Below are 24359 nucleotides of genomic sequence, written 5' to 3'. Positions count from 1 at the left end.
CTGAGTATCAAATTGCCTTTTAAGATATAACGTCCGGGCCGGCCCGGTGGCGCACTCGGTAGAGTGCGGCACTTGGGAGCGCGGTTGCACTCCCGCCGAGGGTTCGGATCCCATATAGAGACCGGTCTGCTCACTGGTTGAGCGCGGTGCGGGCGCAACACCGAGGGTTGCGATCCCGTTACCGGTCATGAAAAAAGACAAAAAGGAAAAAATAAATAAATAAAATAAAATAAAATATAACATCCCTCAATGCGATCCAAAGGTGTGTAAGGGCTTATGACTCCAGCACTACCCCAAGGAATGAACAGCAGAAAATAAAAACATAACCTCTTATAATGTACGGGGGCAACACTGAGGGTTGCGATCCGTTGCCGGACACGGAGAAAAGACAAAAAAAAACATAACCTCTTATAAAGGAGCAAAGATCATGCAAATCACCTTTTCTAGTAATTTTCCTCTGCCTCATAATCTCTGCCTGATCTGAGTTGATCCCTGTAATTCAAAGAATTGATTTGTATAATTTAATTTCAAATTGTTCATATTTATTTATTGAAACTTATTTCCCACCTTTTTTCAAAAATGTATATGTAATATTTCTCTTACTTATGTATTTTTACAAGTGATCTTAAACCTTCTGTATATATAAATACTACCTCCCCAACTAAATTATAAATTCCTCAAGGGCAGTGACAATTTCTACATTTCATTCAACAAAAAATGTTGACTAAGAATTTGCTGGTAGAGAAAAAATATGACAAATATAAGCATTATGCTAGTAAGTAGAAAATAGAGCTCAGGTTTTTATGATCTAGGATATTATTAAAACATATGTAGAACACATAAATCTGTTATGGCAGAAACATAAACATAAAACCATTTAGAAATCACCATTATCTTACATATTTAAGTATCTTTTTTGTTCTTTTCCAGTTGGGCTTTTAATCACTTCTCCCTCTTAAAAATTCTAAGAGGGAAAGTCTGTTTTGTTATTTGAAAAATCCTTAATTGCTTACATGAATGTGTAATATTCAGTGGGCACCCATTCAATATTAAATATCATATTATTACAGCCTCACTAAGGTGACAAAAGCTACTAGTGGCAGACACTGTGTGCTGACCGATCAGCCTACATTTCCAACACCCTTCTCCTTTGCCTATCTCTACTGAAGAAATCAAAGTTAAAAACTTGATTTTCTAGATACCTTGGGGTGGTGTGTGTTGTAGTTTTTGTCAATGGGACACAAGTGCAAGTGTGCTAGTACCTCTTATTCCCCCATCTTCTAGCCTGATACCTAAAAGCAACACCTAGGGGTACTACAGCCATATTGCAACTATAGGACACACACTTATAACTAGAGATGGCAGAATAGCATGATCAGAAAGAGCCTCGGTCCATGATAACCTGCTGTCCTCCTGGGAAGATAGCTGTGTATCTTCTCCTGTAGCAGCCAGCATTAAGACAGTGGCCAACATCTAAGATGGTTCCTAGTGATTCTCAACTGCTGGTATTTTGACTTTTGAGCAGACCCCTCCCATAGTGAATCAGGGCTGGCCTGTGTGATCAGTAGGACGGAGCAGAAGTGAGAACATGTGACTTCTGATTCTGCATTATGAAAAGGCATGGCAGCTTCTGCTTGGCTCTCTTGGCGTGTTCCCTCTGGGGAAAGCCAGGTGACACCCTGTGAGGACAGTCAAGCAGCCCCATGGAGAGGCCCCTGTGTAGAGAAACTCAGGCTTCCTGCCAATCATGAAAGTAAGCCACCATGGAAGGGCATCCTCCAGTCCCAGTCAAGCCTTCAGTTGACTACAACCCTGACAGCTGATAGTAACCTTTTCAGAAATCCTGAGAAAGAATCACCTAGCCAAGCTGCTCCCAAATTCTTGAACTACAAAAAACATGAGAGAATATAAATTATTATTTTTTAATCCAGTAAATTTTGGGGGTGATTTGTTATGCATCATTAGATGACAAATACACCAGAATTCCTGTTATTTGTAGCCAGACATTCCTAACTGATAAACTTCTCCTGGAAATTAAAAAAAAAAAAAAGGCAACTATAAAAATTTCTTTGACTGCCAATCCATCCTAAAAACTATAGCTAAGGCAATATCTAATACAAAATAAAGTTTTGTTTCAATACTAATTTAAGGAACAGAATGGGAAAAACTAACCACATCTCATGAAACTTAAAATCTAGCCCCAACTCTATCATTATTTGCCTGTGACACTGGGCAAATTAAGTTGCTGGTGATCCTTTTTCTTCATTCGAATGATACAAGAACTGGACTAGATGAATTCTATAGCACCCTTTAATGCCTAAATTCTGGCCCTATGAGCTATAAGAGTTCATTGGTGCTGTTTTTCAGGGCTCTTGACAGTATTTAAAGAGAAAATTTTGCTTATAAAATCAGCATAATAATAATAATACTGGCAAAAAATGAAAGATTGGCACTTACACACTGCTGTTGGGGACGTAAATTTGCTTAATCCTCTTAGAGAGCAATTTGGTATTATGTCAATGATCTTTTCTTTTAATGTCAATCTGCTGATAGAAAATAATGGCATTGTAAACTTAAAGAGACATATAGTATCATTACACATTATGTTTATAAAGAGTTTATAAAACAGGGAGCTATATTTTCATGCTAAGAGAAAATTGAAAAAGAATAGAAATACCTATGCTAGTATTTTTCTTTGGGTGGTCGATCTAAAGATTACTTTCTTCTCCCCTCCTGTTTGTTTTTGTATTTTCCCAATTTTTCATAAAGATCACAGTTCAATTACATAATTTTAAAGCCTTAATGCAAGGTTAGTTGGAGAAGGTAAAATTCAAAGAGGAAAATTCAAAAGAATGAAAAAAATTAAGAAAAGAAAAAAATTCAAGAGGATGACTTGGGTAGGCTAAATAAGCCCAGGATCTATTGTATCTTGGGGCTGGGTCAAGAGAAGATGTTGGCAGGAAGATACGTTAGTGAAAGAAGAGGCAGTTGGTGAGGCTATGACTTGGAAAATTGGATTAGGAAGTAATCAAACATATATGGCACAAGTCCAAGAGGAATAGAGTTTATAGAGTCCTGGGAGTCAAGGCCAATAGGATGTAAAAAATGAAACATTCTACAGAATATATGAACATAGTGATCATATGGAAATGAAATAACAGGTAGAATGGAAAGACTAGTGTAAATACTATGTAGATGCTGCATCACACACGTGTGAGTTATTCAATAGATCCCCAAATCACACACAAAAAATCAAGGAACAGGTAGAATGGAAAGACTAGTGTAAATACTATGTAGATGCTGCATCACACACGTGTGAGTGATTCAATAGATCCCCAAATCACACACACAAAATCAAGGATTTTTTTTTTTTTTTTACATGGAGTGAAGTATAAGCACTAGGCTATCCACGATTGGAAATTAATATTTGGAGCATAATGTTTGTTGTTAGTTTTTTGCTTCTAATCAGAATTACTATGATGAAGTCACTTCTGTGGTTGGCGAGCATATGAAGAGACTGAACACCATGTCTGGTACTTGCTTTTATTCACTGGGAGCTGAGTATTGTCAGGAGACCAATGGTGAGCATGTGCCAATAACATCCCCAGAAAGTGGGTATGATTTCAAAACACAACAAATGGGCTGAGTCAACTTGGTGGAGGCCTAGGAGGGAACTTTTCCCTGGGCTTCCTCGATTCACACATTTTCCCTCTGTGTGTCTCCTCGCCAAATTAATTTGTACTTCAGTACAAAAACCTATGGGTTGAGTACCTTTAAGAAAAGTGACAGTTGGTCTGGCCGGTGAGCTCATGGTTAGAGCATGGTGCTGGTAACACCAAGGTCAAGGGTTTGGATCCCCTTACGGGCCAGAGGACAAAATTTTAAAAAAAGATGTAAATTTGTAAAGCTGCGACACTTCTTAGAAGAGTTATTTTGAAACTACAAATCAAGGTAACAGAGAAAAGTTCTGATTTAGATATCTGTACTGTTTGTAACCTGCAGACAAAGCTAAGCCAGAACAAACACCATTAGCTTAGCACACCAGCATACTTCCAGACACCCAGTATGGTGCTTTGTAACACGGTAAATCAATGATTCTTGTATAATCACATTGATTGATCCTCTGGTGGTGGTGGTGGTTTTTTATCCTGTAATTATGAGCATTCCTTTGGATCAGTCCTTGCCCCTCTGTCCTATTCTCTCTCCAGGGGACAACTTATTTGCATTCATGGCAATGCACTGAACAAATATATGTTGATCACCAACTATGAGCCAGGCACCGTAATAGACACCAGGACACACCAAGAACACAATGTCCATGATACAGAGAAAAATGCTTGAGTAACAATAATATATAGTGATAAATACTCTACCAAAGGTTAATGCAAATTGCCATTACCAGAAGGAAGAGAATAATACACCTGAGAAGTCTTCACAAAAGGAGATATTGATAAAGGATGACTGTATTAGTCTATTTTCTGTCACTTATAACAACAGAATACCAGAAACTGGGCCATTTATAAAGAAATATTTATTTCTTGCAGTTTTAGAGGCTAGGGAGTCCAAGGTTGAGGAGGTACATCTGGTGAGGGTCTCTTTCTTGGTTGGGACTCTCTACAGAGACCCACTGCAATGCAGGGTATCACATGGCAAGGGCTGAACAAGAGCGCCTTAACATGCTCCTTCCTCTTCTTATGAAGTCCCGAGTTCTACACCCTCATAACCCATTTATCTATTAACCCATTAATTCATTAATGGATCAATCCATTCATGAGGACATAGTGCTCAGGATCCATCACCTCTTAAAGGCCCCACCTTTTAAATACCATATTGGGGATTAAGCTGCAGCATGAGCTTGGGGGGACATTCAAACCATAGCAATGACCAAAATGTTCAAAAGTGACAAATTCAGGCAAAAGGACTGAAGGTGCAAAGGCATGAAATTATGACACAGCATAGCATGTGTAGAAAAGAACAGGAAATTTGATGTGAAGGAAATTTGGGGAGCACCAGGATATGAGGCTGGGGATAAAGTGGGTGCTATGGGAAGTCTTCTAAGCCCTGCTAATGAGTTTTGACTTTATTCATTATGCATTAAAAACCAATAAAAGGGGTTAAGCAAGAAAGAGACATGGCCATATTTGTATTTTAAAATGATCCCTTTGGTAGCTGTGTGGCTATTTCCCTGCTAAGACTTAAGTAGGTAAAAGGCATTTCAATAATTCAGGTGAGAAGTGATGGGAGCCGAAACTCAGAGTAGCAGCAGGAGATGGAGAGGAATGACGGATTCAAGAGGCAGAATTCGGGCCGGGAAACTCAGAGTAGCAGCAGGAGATGGAGAGGAATGACGGATTCAAGAGGCAGAATTCGGGCTGGCCCGCTCACTGGCTGAGCGAGGCGTGGGGGCAACGCCGAGGGTTGCAATCCCGTTGCTGGTCCCCAGTCCGGTACGGGGGCAACACTGAGGGTTGCGATCCGTTGCCAGACACAGAAAAAGACAAAAGACAAAAAAAAAAAAGAGGCAGAATTCATCCGATGTATGAGCAAAAGGATGTAAGAGGTAAGGAGAGGGATCAGTCAAAGACAAGCCCAAAGTTTTTAGCCTAGTCAGCTATTTGGATATTGATAACACTAAATGTGACAAAGAATATAAGGCAAGAATGAGAGGCATGAGGCAAGGGGAAGGAAGAAAAATACCTATCTCAGATATGTTGAGTTAGAAGAGTCTATTGGGATATCTAAGTACAGATGTCCCATGAACACTTGAATATAAGCGTACGAAGCTTACAAATAAATATGACGTCTAAAGCCATCACCAAATGACAGCTTCAGTGTTAGAAGGAAATGAAATCATCCGGGGACTTCAGGTTGGAAAGTATATACTTTTATCAAAAAAATCAAAATTCTCTCCAATATTTTACTCTCAAAAACTCTGTGTCCTCTATCTTCATCTACTTACCAGACTTTTCCATTTGGACATCCTACCATCACCTCAAATATGAATGAATCTAATAATATTAAGGTCAAAAATGGTTGAATAATGGAATTCCATATGTTTCAACCTTAATAGTTGGCATTTCATAAATGCATCGTCACAGCAGTGTCCGGGTTTCCTTACCTCCCAGCTCATCTCCTTATAATTCATATTGCCAAGTATTTCTCAACCCGTTCTTCATCTTATTCCCGTGTTCAAAACCTTTAGTGTTGCCCTATTAATTACTACAGCCAAGTGCAGTCCCACCCTCATTTTCCATCACTTCTCAACATTATTCTCCACCTACCAGGGCTGACTCCTCAATGTCCTGTGAACCAACCCACAGTGTTTATTCCATCCTTGGTTCATGTTGTACCCCTTATCTGGAATTTCCTTCTCTTGGCTTATCCAAATCCTGTTTAAAAGAACTTTTAAAGCAGTGATTCTCAGCTTTTTGACCATGATTCTCCTTGACAAAGTAACTCAAAACCCATTCTCAACCCCTTTCATCCCTGTCCTATTCCACTAGGAAGGCTAGAAGTTAAATGCTTGTTTTCTGAGGCTCCTTTGTAGTTAGGAAAGGCCATGTGACACAGTTCTGGCCAATGATGCTGCCCCCTTTTCCTTCCTGCCTTGAAAATGGGCACAAGTACCTAGAACTTCAACAGCTTCTTCAGATCATAAATTCATAAGCCAGCACACTAAGGATTACAGAGGGGTAAAGCACCAATGTCTGGGTTCTTGATTATATCCTGGGGCCACAGCAGGCCAGGACTGCCTACTTCTGGACTTACTACATGAGAAAATAAGTCCCTAAGTATTAAGGCTATAATTGCCTATTTTTTGTTTTTGTTTTTGCTGCAGAAAGTATTCCAAATTAATATGCATGCTCACATTATATATACGAGTATACATAAATATATATTTTCAAGCAATAACACACCCTTATAGCCAATAAATCCATGCGAGTCTTTATGAACACAAAGATTAGCATTCGCTTGACATTTCAAACATGTATCTAACACTACAACTACAAATTATTTTGCTAAGCCAGCTAGAATTTGTAGACACACATATACCACTAATTACGGCTTTTTGCCCCAGATATTCTCTCTGAAGATCAGTCTAGGGTAGCCAATAGTCAAAACACTTAACTTCTATTAGTTAAAGGGAGAGTTTCAATTCTTCAGTGGCAATATATTTAACTACAACTACAACTAGAAAAGAGAGTGCTAAATCCTAACTTTTTGATATATCAACTTTTTGCTTTCCCTCTAAGAAGAGGTGGTCAACAGAGTGGAGTACAGAAGTATCCTCTGTCCTGATTTAGAAGACAACTATCCCATGCTATGGTAGGCAGCTTTGAAAATGGCTTCCAATAATCCCTACCTCCTTTTTATACCCTGTTTCTAAAACTCTGTTTAATTCCCTTCTCTTAAGTGTGGGTGGACTTAATTACCAGGTCAAATGGTAACTCTAAGTTTACTATTCTGAAGGATTGCTAAACTATTTTCCTAAAGTGGCTGTAGCGTTTTACAATCCAGATGAACTACTTTTTATCTATGGAACCAAATGCAAATGATCTAATCTGGATTTAATCCATCATTTATAAAATGGCATAGTTCCAAAAATAAAGACTAACATTTATTGAGCACGTACATGGACCAGCACTGTTCTAAGTACTTTCTAATATTTTGTTAATTTAATCCCCTGTGGTAGGGTTGTCAGATAAAATACAGAATATTCCATTAAATTTAAATTTTAGATTTAGAAAAACAAATAATTTTTTGGTATAATTTCGTCCCATACAATCTTTGCCCAAGGTCACATATTATTATGTGCTATTGAATACTAGGGCTAGAAACTAGGCAGTTTGGCTCTAGAACAACCACTGTTAATTTCAAGTAACTTCAAGCAGTTCTTGCAAGATAAGTAAAAGACATGAGGACATGGTACCCAAAATAGTAAATTCTTAATAAATGTTAGCTCTCTTCTAGGTCACTTCCCTCCCTGTCCTTGACCTTCCCTTCTCACCCCTCACCTCCATCACTATTAGAATTAAATCAACCCTTTTGGGTGACCATAGATAACACTTTGCTTATACTTCTTCATAGTAACACTCTACAAGGTCCTTAAAGACTAGGGTGGTAGGTGTTACTGTTGAACGATTATAAATCCTGAATTGAGACTTTAATAAAAAGTTATTTAAATATCAATCTACTCTACCAGGTTATAGTTAGGATACCAAATCCCTGGGGGAAATTTTAAGAAATAAACAATTACTTTATAAATGCAGATCAGGAAAGTCAAAGTCCCTATTCTCTCTAAATTGGCACTTGACTTCTGATTTCGTTCTTTAGAAATAAGTCTTTAATTAATGACTAAGAACATCAGGCATGACTGAAATAAAGCACATTAACTAATTATATTCATATATTATAAATACCAATTGTTTAAACATATCAATGGTAATTCTTTTTTCCAAGAGTGTTTTTCAAGTACATTAGTCTCTAGAATTCACCCCAACAAGATCTGCAAGGATTCTTAAAAAATAGATCTTTAGCTTTCTGCAGTGATCAACGTGCCTTTAAATAATCATTAAACACAAGAAAGTTATACATTTTTTCCTTCTACATCTCAGTGCTGTATAGAACAGTCACATTCCTATGAGTAAGTGGTCCACGTTAGTTTGCTCTCTGGAATTTTTTCAATTATGTTTGTAACTTGGTATACATGCATTCTTAGAAAATTAATATGGTTTAGAAGAGGAAACACTTGTACATCTCCATTATTATTCCTGAGATAATATAGATAATTTTTGTATATAAAGCTGATTTCAGTGTCAGAGTAGTCCTTTTGGTTACTGTGTTCCTTGGCCCAACTGCTCTTTTTCTGGCTGAAATTATGTTGGCAGGGAACCATGCCATAGAAATTCCACCCTGAGGAATGACTCAGATAATTAGACAAAAGCATTTAAACCTCTTCAGGATTTTTTCAGGCTTCCCTCTTGACATTCCTACGTCTTAGTCAAAGAATTCGTGACTACACATTTTGTGTAGTTGAAAGAACTACCACCATTCTTGAGTCAATAATGCCTGTTTTCAATTATCATTTTTTAAAAGGTATAATATAGGGATGGGGGGAGGTTGATCAATGAGTACAAAGTTACAGTGAGGAGAAACAAGTTCTAGTATTCCATTGCACAATAAGGTGACTACAGTTAACAATAATACACTGCATATTTCAAAATAGCTAGAAGAGAGGATTTTGAATGTTCTTACCACAAAGAAACGATAAATGTCTGAGGTAATGGAGATGCTAATTATCCTAATTTGATTATTACACATTGTATACTTGTATTGAAACATCACATTTTACCCCATAAATATGAACAATTATTATGTTCAATTAAAAATTAATTAAAATAAATAAATAAAAAATAAAAGGTATAATACAATATAAAAATAGGTGCTCTTCATCACTTTGAGAACATCTTTGTTCACTGAATGTTTTTTATGTACAGCATAATTTTAAAAACTTTTTATTATAGACAATTTCAAACATACAAATAACACCCATGTACCCACTCACTCAGCTTCAACAATTACCAACTCACAGTTAATATTGTTTCATTTATAATTCCACTCCCCACTCCCAGACTATTTTAATACAAATACTAAACATATAATTTCATCTTTAAATATTTCAATAATACTAGCTAAAATCTTGAATTTTATTTCTTCTTAATTTTTTAAAATTATTAAACTAGAGAGAAGAAAAGTAGAACCAACTTCTATTGAGTGCTTGCCATGCCAGATACCATGCTAGAGACTTTCTCATAAGTTACTACTTATAGGGATAAAACCCTACTGGGTGAATATTACCATTGCCACTTTTAGAAGAGGAAATGAGACAAAGACATAAACTTTCCAATGTCACTTAACTATTGAATGGCAGGGTTGAGATTCAAACCTAAGTCTGTATGACTCAAAACTCTATGCGCTTTCCCTAAATCAACACTGTTAAGCAGAAAACTAAAAATGCCTGTGAAAAGTAGGAAGTGTCTTACATGACCTCTTCAAGAAAAGGGAGCTCTTGGGCCGGCCTGGTGGCGCACTGCTACAGTGCGCCGCTTGGGAGTGCGGTGGCTCTCCCGCCGAGGGTTCGGATCCCACATACAGACCGGGTCCTGCTCGCTGGCTGAGCGAGGTGTGGGAGCAACACCGAGGGTTGCGATCCCGTTGCCGGTCCCGGTCCGGTACAGGCGCGACACTGAGGGTTGCGATCCGTTGCCGGACACGAAAAAAGACAAAAAGGGAAAAAAAAAAAAAAAAGAAAAAGAAAAGGGAGCTCTTTTCCATCTTCAATCCTCACTCCATCCTAAGAATAGCTTTCATAACATCATCTATAGAATGTTTTCAGATCCTAATTTCTCTAGTATTTCTAACACTGTAAATCCAGAATCCGGAAGTCACAGTTTCCTAAATCACTAATTTGATGCCCAGCAAAGCGACATGGACTCTGAGGTGTACCTGGTAGGCAACATACTATAGGTTTTATTAGTAAGAGACATGTAGCAAGAAAAACAGCCTAGAAATTACCATAGGCTTAAAATGAGAAAAATCAACATGTCTAAGCATATGGAAACAATAACCCTGCCAACCATACAGATAGGAAGATTAGTTACCCAGGAGGCAATTTAGAAATTTTGTCATGCTAGCCTAAAATCCACACTCTATTCAACAAGATACCTAACAAATAATAAAAATACCTATTAGCATTTATTTACATTTTATCCAAGATACCACTACCATATTATTATATTAAGTAAAAAAGAATAAAAACTTAATGTTTCATTCTATAATTCAAGTTTGTCTTGATAACAAACATAGGATTTAAGATACCTCAAGTAGGTTTCTAAATACCAGGTTCTTTTGTGAAATACGCTTGGTATCTTAAATCAAATATTATTCATGAATTAGAGACAATCAAAAATGCAATCCAATCTTACAAAAAGAGTCCAAATTATAAAGGTAAGCAATTACCCATAAAAGGCTGGGAATTTTTCATATAATAGTACTAGTGTTTACTTAGATACCTAATTCTCTTTACCCACAGACCTGATCTTTAGTTACATTTCAGATTTTTAAAGTTTTAAAAATAAGCCATTATGCAATGTGTTTATTTTAGTTATGGGTTCAAGGTTCCTAAGAAACAGTTCATGGCTAGGAAAAAAACTCCAGTGTATCCAACAGAAATATGATGTGTCAATAGCTACCAGTGTTCCAGGTTTATCCTGTTAAGTGCATAAATAAGTCATTAATTATTAACCTCAAAAAACTTCTCTTAAAAGCTGATTGAGAATCACTATTTGTTACCTGGAGCTAAATATATACACAGATACTGATATATCACCCATATTTTCAAATCACTTTATTTTTTTTTTTAGTTTGAAGAATATATCTACTTTTTAAAATGTCCCTGTATTTCTACTAAATATTTGCTAAAAGAATGAATGAATACAAATATTAAAAGATTTATAAAGCAAACAAATAAAAGTTCTATTTTTAATTCACTGAGAGCAAGCAAGATTTTTCAAATAATTCGGTGTTAAGCTTTCAAAGTCAAAGCCTTGGAAAAGGAAAGTTATAGTTTATAGTCACTGACTCATTTCCTTAGATGAGTCAACCTGGTATCCTTAACACTGATTTGTCTTCCCCTCCCCCTTCCAATTTTAATTCTGAACCGAAAAGAAACCTTTGATGCTTTAGAGCTAGCTTTCCTGTGCTACCACATTACAATCTTTTATATAAAATAAGTCTTTCGACAAGCTTTCATAGTTCTACTATACAATACAATTGACAGAGGTTCAAATTCAGAACATGCTACACAGATTTTTCTAAAAGTTATGGGGAAAAAAATCTAGGGATTTTTTTTTTCCCCACTTAAAAGTGAATAGTCAAATTGTCACTGGTACAAAGATGATTTCATTAAAACGTGTATTTTTCTACTACCCTCCACAAACTTTTGAAAATAAGTCTGCTTCATCTTGTTTTTCTATGTGTTCCTCAAATATTTATACACCTTAAATTTTGAGCCCTTCACAAATAAGTTCATGAGTTTACTTAATACAAAGTACAGCTCACAAAGAGAAATAAAGAGAATTGAACACGAATACACTAAAGGCATGTCTACACACACCCATGACTCCTGGCCAAATGCACAACAGAAACGGATTACTGTTTGGCTCCTCTCCAAGTAAGGGCAAGACAAGCTATAATGGGTTCAGAAATCATGTGTACTGATACTACTTTTGAAAAAGAGCAACTAGCAAACCCTTCCCTCATCAAGGACATGGTATAGCTCAAACTAATATGATGTCACCTTATCTAACAACATACTGTAAGAGAAAGCAAGAGTTTGCTCTCTGCCTTCTCTCTACCTGTGCCCCCCCCCATACCTCAAAGCCTTTCTCTTCAACCAGGCCCTTAGGTGCCAGTGGATACATAAAGAAGAATGTTTGAAAGTTATTTAAAATAGCCAACTCTCTCTCATTAAAGGGAAGCACCTCCCTCATACACTTCAAATAAGTCCCACTCCTCCAAAATGTTGCTTTGTTTTTAGGAGCATACACAAGCACCTGATAAACTGGATTGATAACAGACAGATCTGCTAGATCATAGCCACCGTGTCTTACTGGAGACAATGTGTACACACACACACACACACACGTCTTACTGGAGACAATGTGTACACACACACACACACACACGTCTTACTGGAGACAATGTGTACACACACACACACACACAGAGTTTGTTAGAAGCCTCTCTTTTTAAAGGCTATTGTTTTGGAGTCAACAAGATGAAAGTTTCAGTATATGCTCTGCCACTTAAGAGCTGTGGTGTCATGGACAAATGACTTAAATTTTTATGCATTAAGTTTCTTGTCTACAAAATGGGAGATAATGCCACGTATTTTGGTGCTCTGTTGTGAGGATTACACTTAAAGTCTATAGTACACTGATGGGTACATAATTGTTATTCAATAAAGTGTACTACATTCTGTACTCTATTTTCTCATCCTGTAGATTTTTTCCAACTCCTAAATCATTGTGGAAGAAAATATCTTACAATTGAGAACTAATGCCGACATAAAGTATTAAACCTCAGTTTGCAAATCATAAGAGAGGTTCCACAGTAAATTGGTAACTATATTTTAGTTAAATAGGAATTAAGTTAATCAGCATGATGCCTACATATTAGAAATTACTTTAAATTCATTCCATGGCTTTTTGAGTGATAAATACTAGGAAATGTTGAATTTAGTCTCAGCTATCTCACTAACTTCTATGATATACTCAATAAGTCTCAAGGTACAGCCACCATAGCTTACTTTCTACATTTTTGAGATGCGGACACCATTGTCTACATTTGTAATTATAATGGGACTAGAATTACTTGGGCTGGTCATTGCAGGCATTCCAAGAGGAGACCTTTAATTACTTTAAAAAAAAAAAAGCTTAAGAAATTAAGATTAACTTTTTCCAATCTTCCCTTACCTCTAGAAAACTGGTGGTGGGAGCATATGTTCCTCATGCCCCACTCCACCCCCAACCACCAATACTTATCTGAACAATATTTTGAAAATTAAATGATCCTATTATATTAAAGTATTTTCATAAATTCTCACACACATCTCTCTCTGGCTCTCCCATCCTTAACGTCTATCTTCATCACCAGCTTTTTGGAATACTTCCATCATCAACTTCTCTGCTGCCTCCTCTTTCACTGACAACTTCACCAAACTTATCTAAGGAAGGTCTCAATGACTTTCTATGAAACTTCATTTAAATGTATAGAGTATGAGTTTTATGTCTGAAACTTTAGTTTGGGGTCTAAACAAGTGTTGGCAAATGTTTCCTGTAAAGAGCCAAACAGTAAATGTTTTAATCTTTCTTGGGCTATGGTCTCTGTCACAACTACTCAACTCTGCTGCTGTTGTGTGAAAGCACCACAGATAATATACACATGAATGACTGTGACTGTGTTCTGATAAAACTTTACTTACAAAAACAGACATGGCCTGATTTGGCTCACAGGCCAGTTTGCCAACCCCTTGCCTAGAAAATTCATCACATCTAAATTATCTCAACTGTTACCCTCTAGTACAGTCACTGAAGTTGCAGGCTTGGCATTCGTAAGAAATAATCACCCCCTAAGAATGAACTGTCCAATATGATAGCCATTAGCCACATGTGGCTATTGAGCACTGGAACATGGTTAGTCCAAACTGAGATGTGCTTTAAGTGTAAAATAAACATTTGGATTGTGAAGAGTTTGTATGAAATAAAGAATGTAAAATATCTCATTGACAATTATTTTGTACTGGTGACATATTGTAAGGATAACATATTTGATATACTGGGTTAAATAAAACATTATTAAAATTAATTTCACGTCTTTATTTTCACTTTTTAAAATGCTACTAAAGGGCCGGCCCCGTGGCGCACTCGGGAGAGTTTGGTGCTGGGAGCGCAGTGGCGCTTCCGCCGCGGGTTCAGATCCTATATAGGGATGGCCGGTGCGCTCACTGGCTGAGCGCAGTGCGGACAGCACCAAGCCAAGGGTTGCGATCCCCTTACCGGTCACAAAAAAAAAAAAAAAAAAAAATGCTACTAAAAAATTTAAATTATGTATGTGGCTTGCATTATATTTCTATTGGGCTGCACTTCTCTAAGACAGAATAGTTACAAAGGAGAGAATGCCTAACAGATTCAAACTTCAGGACTGCAAACAAGATATTTTACCCAATTATCTAAGTCTCCCCATTCAAATCTACTGTATATCCTAGTTTCTTTCTATCAATGGTGCTATCATTAGTTTTACATAGGAATTAAAGATTAAAATCTTTTAAATATTTCTTCCTCCACAAGTAATGTATTTTACCAATTTATTTCACTATCTCACTTATTTCTCATCTTCTCTACACCATACTTGGCCCTCATTTTAACAACTGAACTATCAACAAAATCTCCTGAAAGGACTTTTCTTCTAACCTCAATCCATGATCCTGATACATGATTCTACAAAACTACTAGGTTTTTTGTTTTGTTTTGTTTTTTTGACTGGTAAGGGGATCGTAACCCTTGGCTTGGTGTGGTCTGCACCACACTCAGCCAGTGAGTGCACCAGCCATCCCTATATAGGATCCGAACCTGCAGCCTCGGCACTATCAGTACCACACTCTCCTGAGTGAGCCACAAAACTACTAGAAAAATATTCCTAAACATTGTGACTTTCTCTCTATATATATGCATAGAGAGAGTAATATATATATAAATATAAATTCAGTGGCTCCCATTACACACAAAACATTATCTAAACTACTTGGTCTAACTCTGAGGCCTTCAAAATATCTCACTTTTAACTTCTATTTTGAACCTTACCCCCTTTCCTACACTCAAGTTAGATATAGAATTGTAGTTAAAATACGAGATGGCCAGTTAAATTTGAATTTTAGATAAGCAGCAAATAATTTTTAGTACATAATTTTAGAATATTGCTTGGGATATACCTGTGCTAAAAAATTATTTACCCTTTTATTTGGGTACCCTGTATTATTATTTGCTAAATCTAGCAACCTTAGTCAAATGAGACTATTCTCTATCTCCCAAATACTGTGTGTACACACACACGAGATATACATATTACTATCCATGCACCTTTACTCACACATTTTAAATGAGATAATGCAATGTAACACACTTAGAACAGTGCTCATTTACTGCAATGAGCATGCAATAAATGGCAATACTATAATCTTCTGACCTTGTGTGTCCAACTCAATTCCCACTGGCTTTCTCTAGCCCACTCCAGCCCACAGTATAATCTCTCTCCTCTGTCTAGTATTTAAGACAGCATTTAACTACTTACTTTGAACATTTCATGTGTATGTCTTACTTAGCCTTAAGTTTCTACCTCATCTAGAAATTACAAATAAGATTTTTAAATAAGGCATTTTGCATTTTACCAAAATGATCAGTGTTTACTCTAAGTCCTGGCTTATACTTCAAAGTACATGATTAAAGCACTGTAGGTGACCCTATACTCTAGGTACTAGCCAACATGAGGATAATAGCTTTCTTTAAGTAAACCTCCCCTACAAAAAGTGAGCTGTAACGGTATTTATAAGGCAAGAAATTCATTTATTAAATGATACCTGAAATGTCTGTAGTTATGAATTTTTCAGGTAGAGACAGTATAAATTGTGTACTTTAAATTTTAGAAAGCTGTCTTCTTTAATCAAAAGGAGTCTGTATATAAATAATCATGCAAATAATCAGCTCAAAAAAGGGTTAACGTTTTCACTATCTTGCACCATGATCTGTAAAATTCATAATCAAGTAGTCACATTTGATTTTTACAGAAAAAAAGTCTCTCAAGTAGTCTAATACTGTGTTCTCCATTATACAGAAGACCCAGATTATACAGGAACTCAAAACCTAATGAAGACCAAATATGAAAATTAAGGGAAATTACTCAAAGCAAGCTATTTGTTTAAAACCACACACCAAAAAAATTTAACATTATTGACCACTGGTTCACCTCAGTCACATTATACAATACATACTATACACACAGTACATACAGTCACAGTATAGAGTACATACTACCTGAATCCAAATAAAAATTTAACATTATTGACCACTGGTTCACCTCAGTCACATTATACAATACATACTATACATACAGTACATACAGTCACAGTATAGAGTACATACTACCTGAATCCAAACCCTGGCTCTGCTACTTACTAACTCCATGACTCAGTTTTCTCAACTATAAAATGGGAGCACTATCTCCCAAGCTCGTCTTGAGGATTTAGAGAATTAATACACATGAATGCTTAGTACAATGCCTGACACATTGCAAATATTCAATAAATGCTAACTCATTATTCTTAGAATATGTCCAAATTTGATCATTTAGGCCTAACTCCAACCTAGGACTTTTTTAGAAAACTAACTTCTAGAAATAAAGATATGAAGAGAAAGCACTTTGGTTTGCCATATTATAACAAACTTCAAAGATCTAAATCCCTGTTTCTATAACTCCAACAAATTTGTTTTGGTTTTTTTTTCTATCTCATATGCTTCTCAGGCAAGTCTATTCAACTGTTATGGAAAACAACTTTTATGGTCATGAATAACCAGTTTCACGTAGTCTATGAACAAGTGTTTTCATTTTTTTTAAAGCTCATTTGTAAATGTCCTCCATAAAACTTAACTTCCATAACTCCTGCTAAATTACTTTGTTTAGTGTACCTTTTTAAAATAGTTATAGGTTACGCATCCCATCATATTAGTATAGAACCGGCCAGGCAAGAAATAATGCATGTGGTAAGTAAATTATTTTCCCTAGTTTATATTGCTTAGAGGAATAATGCTGCAAGAAACCAAGTATCATGCAACAAATTAGTTTCCAAGTCAATAAAACACTTCCTCTTACAAAGTTTCATAATATAAAATACTGGACTCAGGACTTGATTATAGTAATACCAAGTGAATAAGCCACAGTTCAATGTTATCTGAAACTATTCCAAAGTAATCTAGGTTATCTGGAGGAAAGGGCATTTTAACAGAGAAGCACATTTAACTTAAATCCGAATACCAGTAAAACTACCATTAAAAAAAGGGAAACATTTAAAATGAAATGATCCACAAAATTTTTAAGAATGTTAAAATCGAAACTAAGCAACTACTGATTTCACACATTTAAACCTTATTTAAAAAAAAAAAAAATCCTGGTTACACTACTAAATCTCACAGCTCACTAAATGTGTAAATATGGTAAATTCCATATGCCGCTGTTACCTAAAATTTTGATTAGACTCATTCATTTCAGAATGGTCTTTCAGCCAGTTAGCTCACTTGCTTAGAGTGGGGTGCTGATAACACCAAGATCTGGGATAACACCACTGTCCCGGGTTCAATCACTGTACTGGCCAGCAGGGAAAAAAAAGAATGATCTTTGCTTTAAGACTATTGGATTTCCTATATGTTTTGATAATGTTTTTAAAATTGGGCCTTAGACTGAAGGTCAACAAATGTGTTCCATAAAGGGCCAGATGGTAAATATTTTAGGCTTTTCAGGTCACATTATTGTCTCTGTTACATTTTTTTTAAAAAAATCTTTTAAAAATGTAAAAACTATTTTTAGCACAGACCCTATAAAAACAGGTGACAGCCAGATACGCTCTTGGCTATAGTTTCCCCACCCCTACTTTAGATTATACATATTATCTTTTTGTTACTATGTCAATTACACCATTACTATTTTCTTCCTTCAAATACTTGCTCTAATGACATCTTCTCAATGAGACCTTCTCTGAACAGGTTCCTACCTGTTCTCCTATATATATAACATACATATTATACATAGCGTATCATCTAACATACTTTCACTTATCATCTGATCTTTGTTCTCTCCCACCCCTATGTAAATTCCATGAAGGCAGGTATTTTTTTTTTCACTTATGTATCTCCTGCTCATAAACAGTGCCAGGCATATTAGTAAGCTCTCAATAAATAAATCTACCCTCACACTTATAAAACAAATACTATGGAGCAAATACATATTCTATATGAAATAATTTATCTAGTGAAAAGATGTTTACTGACATTCATTTAAAAATTCATGCAGTCATACATTTTAAATAAAGGGAAAAAAGGTTAAAAAGTAAAGCATTTTCTTACTATTCCACAAAGTGAGACAAGCTCTTACAGTCTAAATCTCTTGAAGCTTATCAGTACTTTAACTAATTTAATAACAAATTTCAATTGTTAATTCCTAAATCACTCTGCAGACCTGTTCTGCCTTCTTTGATCTCACCTGTGTTCCCTGCCCGGTCAACTCACTAATCTAGCCTGGCAACTTCAAAGTTCGACAAAGCAGGGAGAAGTTACTTTGCCTCTACTATGGCTTCATCTCCCAACATTCCATTTTTATGAACTTCCTATTACTGTGATCATTCCTACTTAGTCTCTATTTAATTAAACAAAGCAAAAAGCTAGATTCTACTGAATGTTATACTCCAAATATATTATGCTCAGAGGAAGTAACTTTAGGAATTTCATAAGCTCCATCAGCATTCAGATTAAGGCTACTATATTTCTAAACTTATATTAAAGCATAAAAACCCATTAAAAGGCTGGCCAGTTAACTCAGCTGGTTAGAGTGCAGCCTTATAAGCCCAGGTCACCAGTTCGGATCCTGTACCAGCCAGCCACCCTCCAAAAAAATAAAAACCATTAAAGAGGAAAATATTTTTCTACCATTACTGACAAATTGATACTAGATATTTCTTAATAAATCACAGTATTAAAAATACTAATAAATGTTAATGTGTTAATGTGGGGGTAAACCATATGAGAGTACATTAAGACATTCTAAAACTACTAAAATTGCTAACACAGGACGGAATGCTTGAAAAAATGTGTTTAAAAAGCCTTTTATCCAATAAGTTATTCATATACTATTTTACTTTCTAAGTGGCTATAATCCTGTCATTCTTTTAAACCAAGCAACTTTGACCTCTAAAATAAACTAAAATCCCAAAGTCTATTGTCAAGGATTAAGACAGCAACATAGGCCAGCTCTTTATTGACACATTCTGTATTTCTAAAAACGCTAAGGTTGTTATTTGGAAACACGTAATAAAGACTGCTATAGGACCTTAATTTGGGTGGGGGAGGGAAAGTGGGAGGTTGGCTGGCCGCTACAGGGAATGAAGGACCTTAATTTTTAAAAATTCTTTTCAACTATTTCTGTGTCCTAAGTTACCATAAAATCAGATTAAGTTTGGTGGAATTAAAATAGGGCAAACCTCCTTAAATACCCAGCATTTACAAGAACCAAATTCTTTTTCTGTTCTTGTAAGTCAGGTGACTCCCAAATTCACTTTTTAACATATATCCCTGGAGAATAACATGGCCCAACACACCAAATGTCCCTTTATCTAGTTCAGACAAGTAACATAACGTGAGAAACTGCACTGTGTAATTCCTTTATTTTCTGCATATTAGTGCTTTACCAATACTACAACCATAAAGAACACAATTCCAAGCACTGTACTTTTGAGTTTGGGGAGATCACAATCTACAGACTCATTTAATTATATTAGACAAGATTAACCTCATTCAAACTTTCTGCAGTTTATAAATTCACATAAATACAGAAATTGATGCAATTAAACAAAAACTTCAGGATCTTATATTTATTAAATTCTTAAATTCTTAGTTATGACTTTTTCTGCAGGCTATAATTACCTGCTCCATAATCACCAATGGTTATGGCTTGATTTAACTACATCAATTATAAACTTTTGATATCCTTAAAGAAAATGTAAAAATTACAATTTCTTACCAAAAGGTTTAGGGTTTCCCAAATTTCAAATATTTGCTTCCCCCACCCCCATTTTCAGTCAGACATTTCAAATAAACTAAAAATAACTACATCTCACCTGCAACATTCAATAATAGCAATCATTTGATGTATAAAATTTTAACTATGCCCCCAGTTATTTTAAGACACACAAAAAATGGCTGCCTACCAATCTAACTGTCACAAGTTAGAAATACTACATTTAAGAATTAACACGAGGGTTTCAAGTTTCCTCCAGTTTAGGCATTTATACCTTTGTGCTTGTTTTGTTTCAGGATGTTACTATAGCATTGATATTTGTATAACCCATGTTTATGTACCTTAAAATGTAATCATTTAAAATACTAAGAATTACATTTATGGTGGAGCTTTGGGAATTTTAAAAAGCAACTAAAATGTTCTTAGGTGCATTTATCAGCCTCATTTCCAGAGATACTTCCACTGAAGTGAAACAGAATTTTAGGTTTAGTTGCATCTTGAATTCAAAAATCCCTCTGCACCAGCAGGAGCCTACAATATAGCACCTTTTCTCATCTGCTTTAAGTAAAACACTTGTCAAAAGTTTTACTTTAAATAGTTTATTTTTTTTATAGCCGTATGCTTCTCATACATCTTTGGTAAAAGCTCCATTATACGATATGGCCAAAGCATGAAGGACCAATACTGTCCAACTATACCATGATATCCCGCTCAATTTTAGCTTTCAGATACCCTCATAAACAAAACCCACTCCACCTTTTCCTGTATACTGCTTTTGCAGTCTACATTTCTGAAATTCCCTAAGTTCAAGTCCTTGAGGATCACTAAGATTAATCCTTAAGGCTATACAAGAACCAGATGCTGCTTCACAATTCTATATCAAACACGAACATTTGGTTCAAAATATTATCATAGTGGTCTCAATCTAGTTACTGGTCCTAACCAGCTATCAAGTAATGTTGTTAGGATCTATATCAACAGTGAGCACACTGCATACCCTTGAAGAAAAATAAGTTTACATTCATTGTCATTTGTAGGTTCTTTCTCTTCATCCTACTTCCCCTTTGTCATCCCTCAAGTCTACACATCATTCAACACATTTGCTTTCTTAAAGGAGAGTGTACTATTGAACCAACAAGATATCTGACTTACTATTTGCATGAGTTAATCCTACAATCAAACAATATTAAATATCTTTTTTATAAAACATCTTTTCCAGTGTTCTAATTAATGTAGATGTGGATCCCTATCTATAAAAAAATGACTTTTATCTTCAGCTTAATCAGTTGCTGTAATGTGAAAACAGGAATGTGTATTTTTCCAACTAGGTAAAAGGTGCATATCATTTGAATTCTTAAATGCTTTATTAATGAACAAAGTAAAGGGCTTAGTAACTTTAGAAGTACTGGTCTTAGACATTTGAAACAAGGTAAAAGTGTATATTCCAGTTTTGCCCAAAAGTCACTTAAAGTATCTACAAATATTTCATCTGTTTGGCATACACCATTATTGCTCCATTTTCTGGAAAGAGTCTATTTTTTAAAGTCAAAAAAAAAAAAAAGAAGGAAAACAGCAAAGTTGCTAACTTCGCAGTGCAATTAAAAATCTGCGTCCTTTATGGGTTACACTTTCATATTTTTATGCAGCGTAAGTTAGCTATGTTATGGGGAAGTTGGATTTTATTCCTACTCATGCATGATGTATGTCTCAGAACTTAATAGCTGACATTTCAAAGAACTTCTTACGTTACCTGTTTAACATACTGATGTGCAACTGGAACATATTACAATGATATTACTCATTATTTGCCACTGTGGGCTAAGTTTACTGTACTGGTCTTAAGATATAAAAGATCATATTGGAAATTACTAAATTAAAGTTAGAACTCATAAAAGGGAGGGGGGAAGGCCTTAAATATAAAAGACAAACGGCAGTTTGATTAAGCAATAATTTTCAGTTTACTAGATGAAACAGACTTGCAACACAGTCTGCATGAATGCAAAATAAGCCATCTACAGCAAGTGATAAGAAAACTGGGCAAAAAGGAAAAAAGCATACATTGGCAGAAAAAGATTCTGTCGAAATAAAAAAATCAAACCATTATTATAAAGGACTTTACCAAAACTGCTATATTTTCCCCATCCCATTTGCTGGAAGTCAACAGAGCATCTAGCACTTTGTGTTCATGTCAAATGTCAGATCAGAGCATCCTAACGCAAAGCCAAAAAAAATAAAAAAGGAAACAAAAAAGAAAATCCCCAAACCCTCCCAAACCGTAGTACAGTTAACTCCAGAGTTCAAATTCAAAAGAAGAGAAAGTGGCAATTGAAAAGAGGTGATGGTGGCGATAATCCTATGAATGGGTTTTTGATTTCTCTCCTTCCGGGGGATGGGTGGAGGATGCTCATTAGGATTTGTAGTTAGAGGTTAACCATGTGAGCCCCTCATAGAGTCCGTCCCCAGAGGTGGCACAGGAGGGCTGAACATACCAGTTCCTGTCCCGAATCCGGGTCAGGCCCAGTTTCTCCTGGATCTCGTGGGGTTTCATGGCATCAGGCAGGTCCTGCTTGTTGGCGAAGATGAGGATTATGGCGTCCCTCATCTCCCGGTCATTGATAATGCGGTGCAGCTCCTGGCGGGCCTCGTCGATGCGGTCGCGGTCGGCGCAGTCCACTACGAAGATCAGACCCTGGGTCCCGGTGTAGTAATGCCGCCAGAGTGGCCGGATCTTGTCCTGGCCGCCCACATCCCATACGTTGAACTTGACGTTTTTGTAAGTCACCGTCTCCACGTTGAAACCCACGGTAGGAATGGTGGTCACCGACTGGCCCAGCTTCAACTTGTACAGGATTGTTGTCTTGCCGGCCGCGTCCAGGCCCAACATGAGGATCCGCATTTCCTTGTTCCCGAAGATTTTGGATAGCACCTTCCCCATCGCGTCGGAGGAGCCGGGGCCGGGGGCATTCAGGTGTCCCGAGTCCCTTCAGCCAACCACGCCGCAGCCGCTGCTGCGAAACCGAAACCAAACCTCCCAGCCGCGAGGGCGCCCGTGCGGCCTGCGTGGGAGTTGCCTCCTAGGGGCAGAGGTCCGGGCCAGCCGCTCACTCGGACATCACCCCGCACAACTTGACTCCTCCAGTCGCCGCTGCCGCCAGGGCCCTGAGTCTGTGCGGCGAGAGCCGCCGCCCTGCTGAGGCGAGGCCCGGCCCGGAACTGCCCTTCCCCCCGCAGGCGCCGCGCGAGCGCCGCCGCGGTTCCCGCTCCTCCGCCTTCTCACCCCGCCGCGGGAGACTGCGGCTCTCCGGCCCGCCCGCCGGTCCGCGAGCACCGGGCTCACCACCGGCTCAGACCACCCTAGAGGCAGCGCGGCTCCGGCGCCCCGTCAGGTCATTGATCCTCGCGGGAACTCGGAGCGCTGCCTGCAGAGACAGAGAGGGAGACAGGAGTTACCGCTGGAGTTCCAGCGGGGAGCGGAGGCCAAGGCGGCCCGCCTTTCCAGCTCGGCCCGGGAGGTTACCTCCAGCCGCCGCCCAGAGCGCGGGCTCCGTCTGGCCTGCACCTCCTCCTCCCAGTTCTGCCGCCGCCGCAGCCGGAAAAGGCGCGGAGGAAACCGCCTCACTTCCCCTCCCGACCACGCAGGCGCAGCAGAGGCCGACCGTTCGGACAAGAGCGACCTCTGTAAGGCGAGCAGCCCGCGCGCCCAGCGTTGTGGGCGCCACGCGCCAGTGGGCGGGACTACGGCGTCTCGGAGGGCTCATAAGTGAGGCCCACCCGGGACCCGCGAACCTCGGACTCTGACGCGTTCCCACCTGTAGCTGTTCTATCGTCTTTTTCCTTGCTTTTCTCTTCAGCGCTCCTCCTTCCCATTTGCCCCCAACCAGCCAAGGGAGCGCATCCACTGGGACAGCTCCAGAGGGTGGGGCCCGTGGGCAGCCCACTCCCACGATGAACGCCCCAACCGA

At 37.6% G+C, this 24359-nt stretch overlaps 1 protein-coding gene across 1 annotated transcript; it reads right to left on the bottom strand.

Moving 5' to 3' along the window:
• Positions 1–20025: 20025 nt before the first annotated feature.
• On the bottom strand, positions 20026–23811 carry ARF6 (ADP-ribosylation factor 6). The gene has a single exon (XM_008593060.1). The coding sequence runs from the start codon at positions 23330–23332 to the stop codon at positions 22805–22807; it is 528 nt and encodes a 175-aa protein (XP_008591282.1). The 5' UTR covers positions 23333–23811; the 3' UTR covers positions 20026–22804.
• Positions 23812–24359: the final 548 nt, after the last annotated feature.

This window comes from Galeopterus variegatus, unplaced genomic scaffold (genome assembly GCF_000696425.1).
Source record: "Galeopterus variegatus unplaced genomic scaffold, G_variegatus-3.0.2 Scaffold8669, whole genome shotgun sequence".
In the NCBI taxonomy this organism is placed as follows: Eukaryota; Metazoa; Chordata; class Mammalia; order Dermoptera; family Cynocephalidae; genus Galeopterus; species Galeopterus variegatus.
The sequence above is the reverse complement of the archived record's forward strand: the minus strand, read 5'-3'. Positions and strand labels throughout refer to the sequence as shown.

Coding starts and splice junctions, on each gene's coding strand:
- ARF6 (XM_008593060.1), bottom strand. CDS start 23,332: ATGGGGAAGGTGCTATCCAAAATCTTCGGGAACAAGGAAATGCGGATC.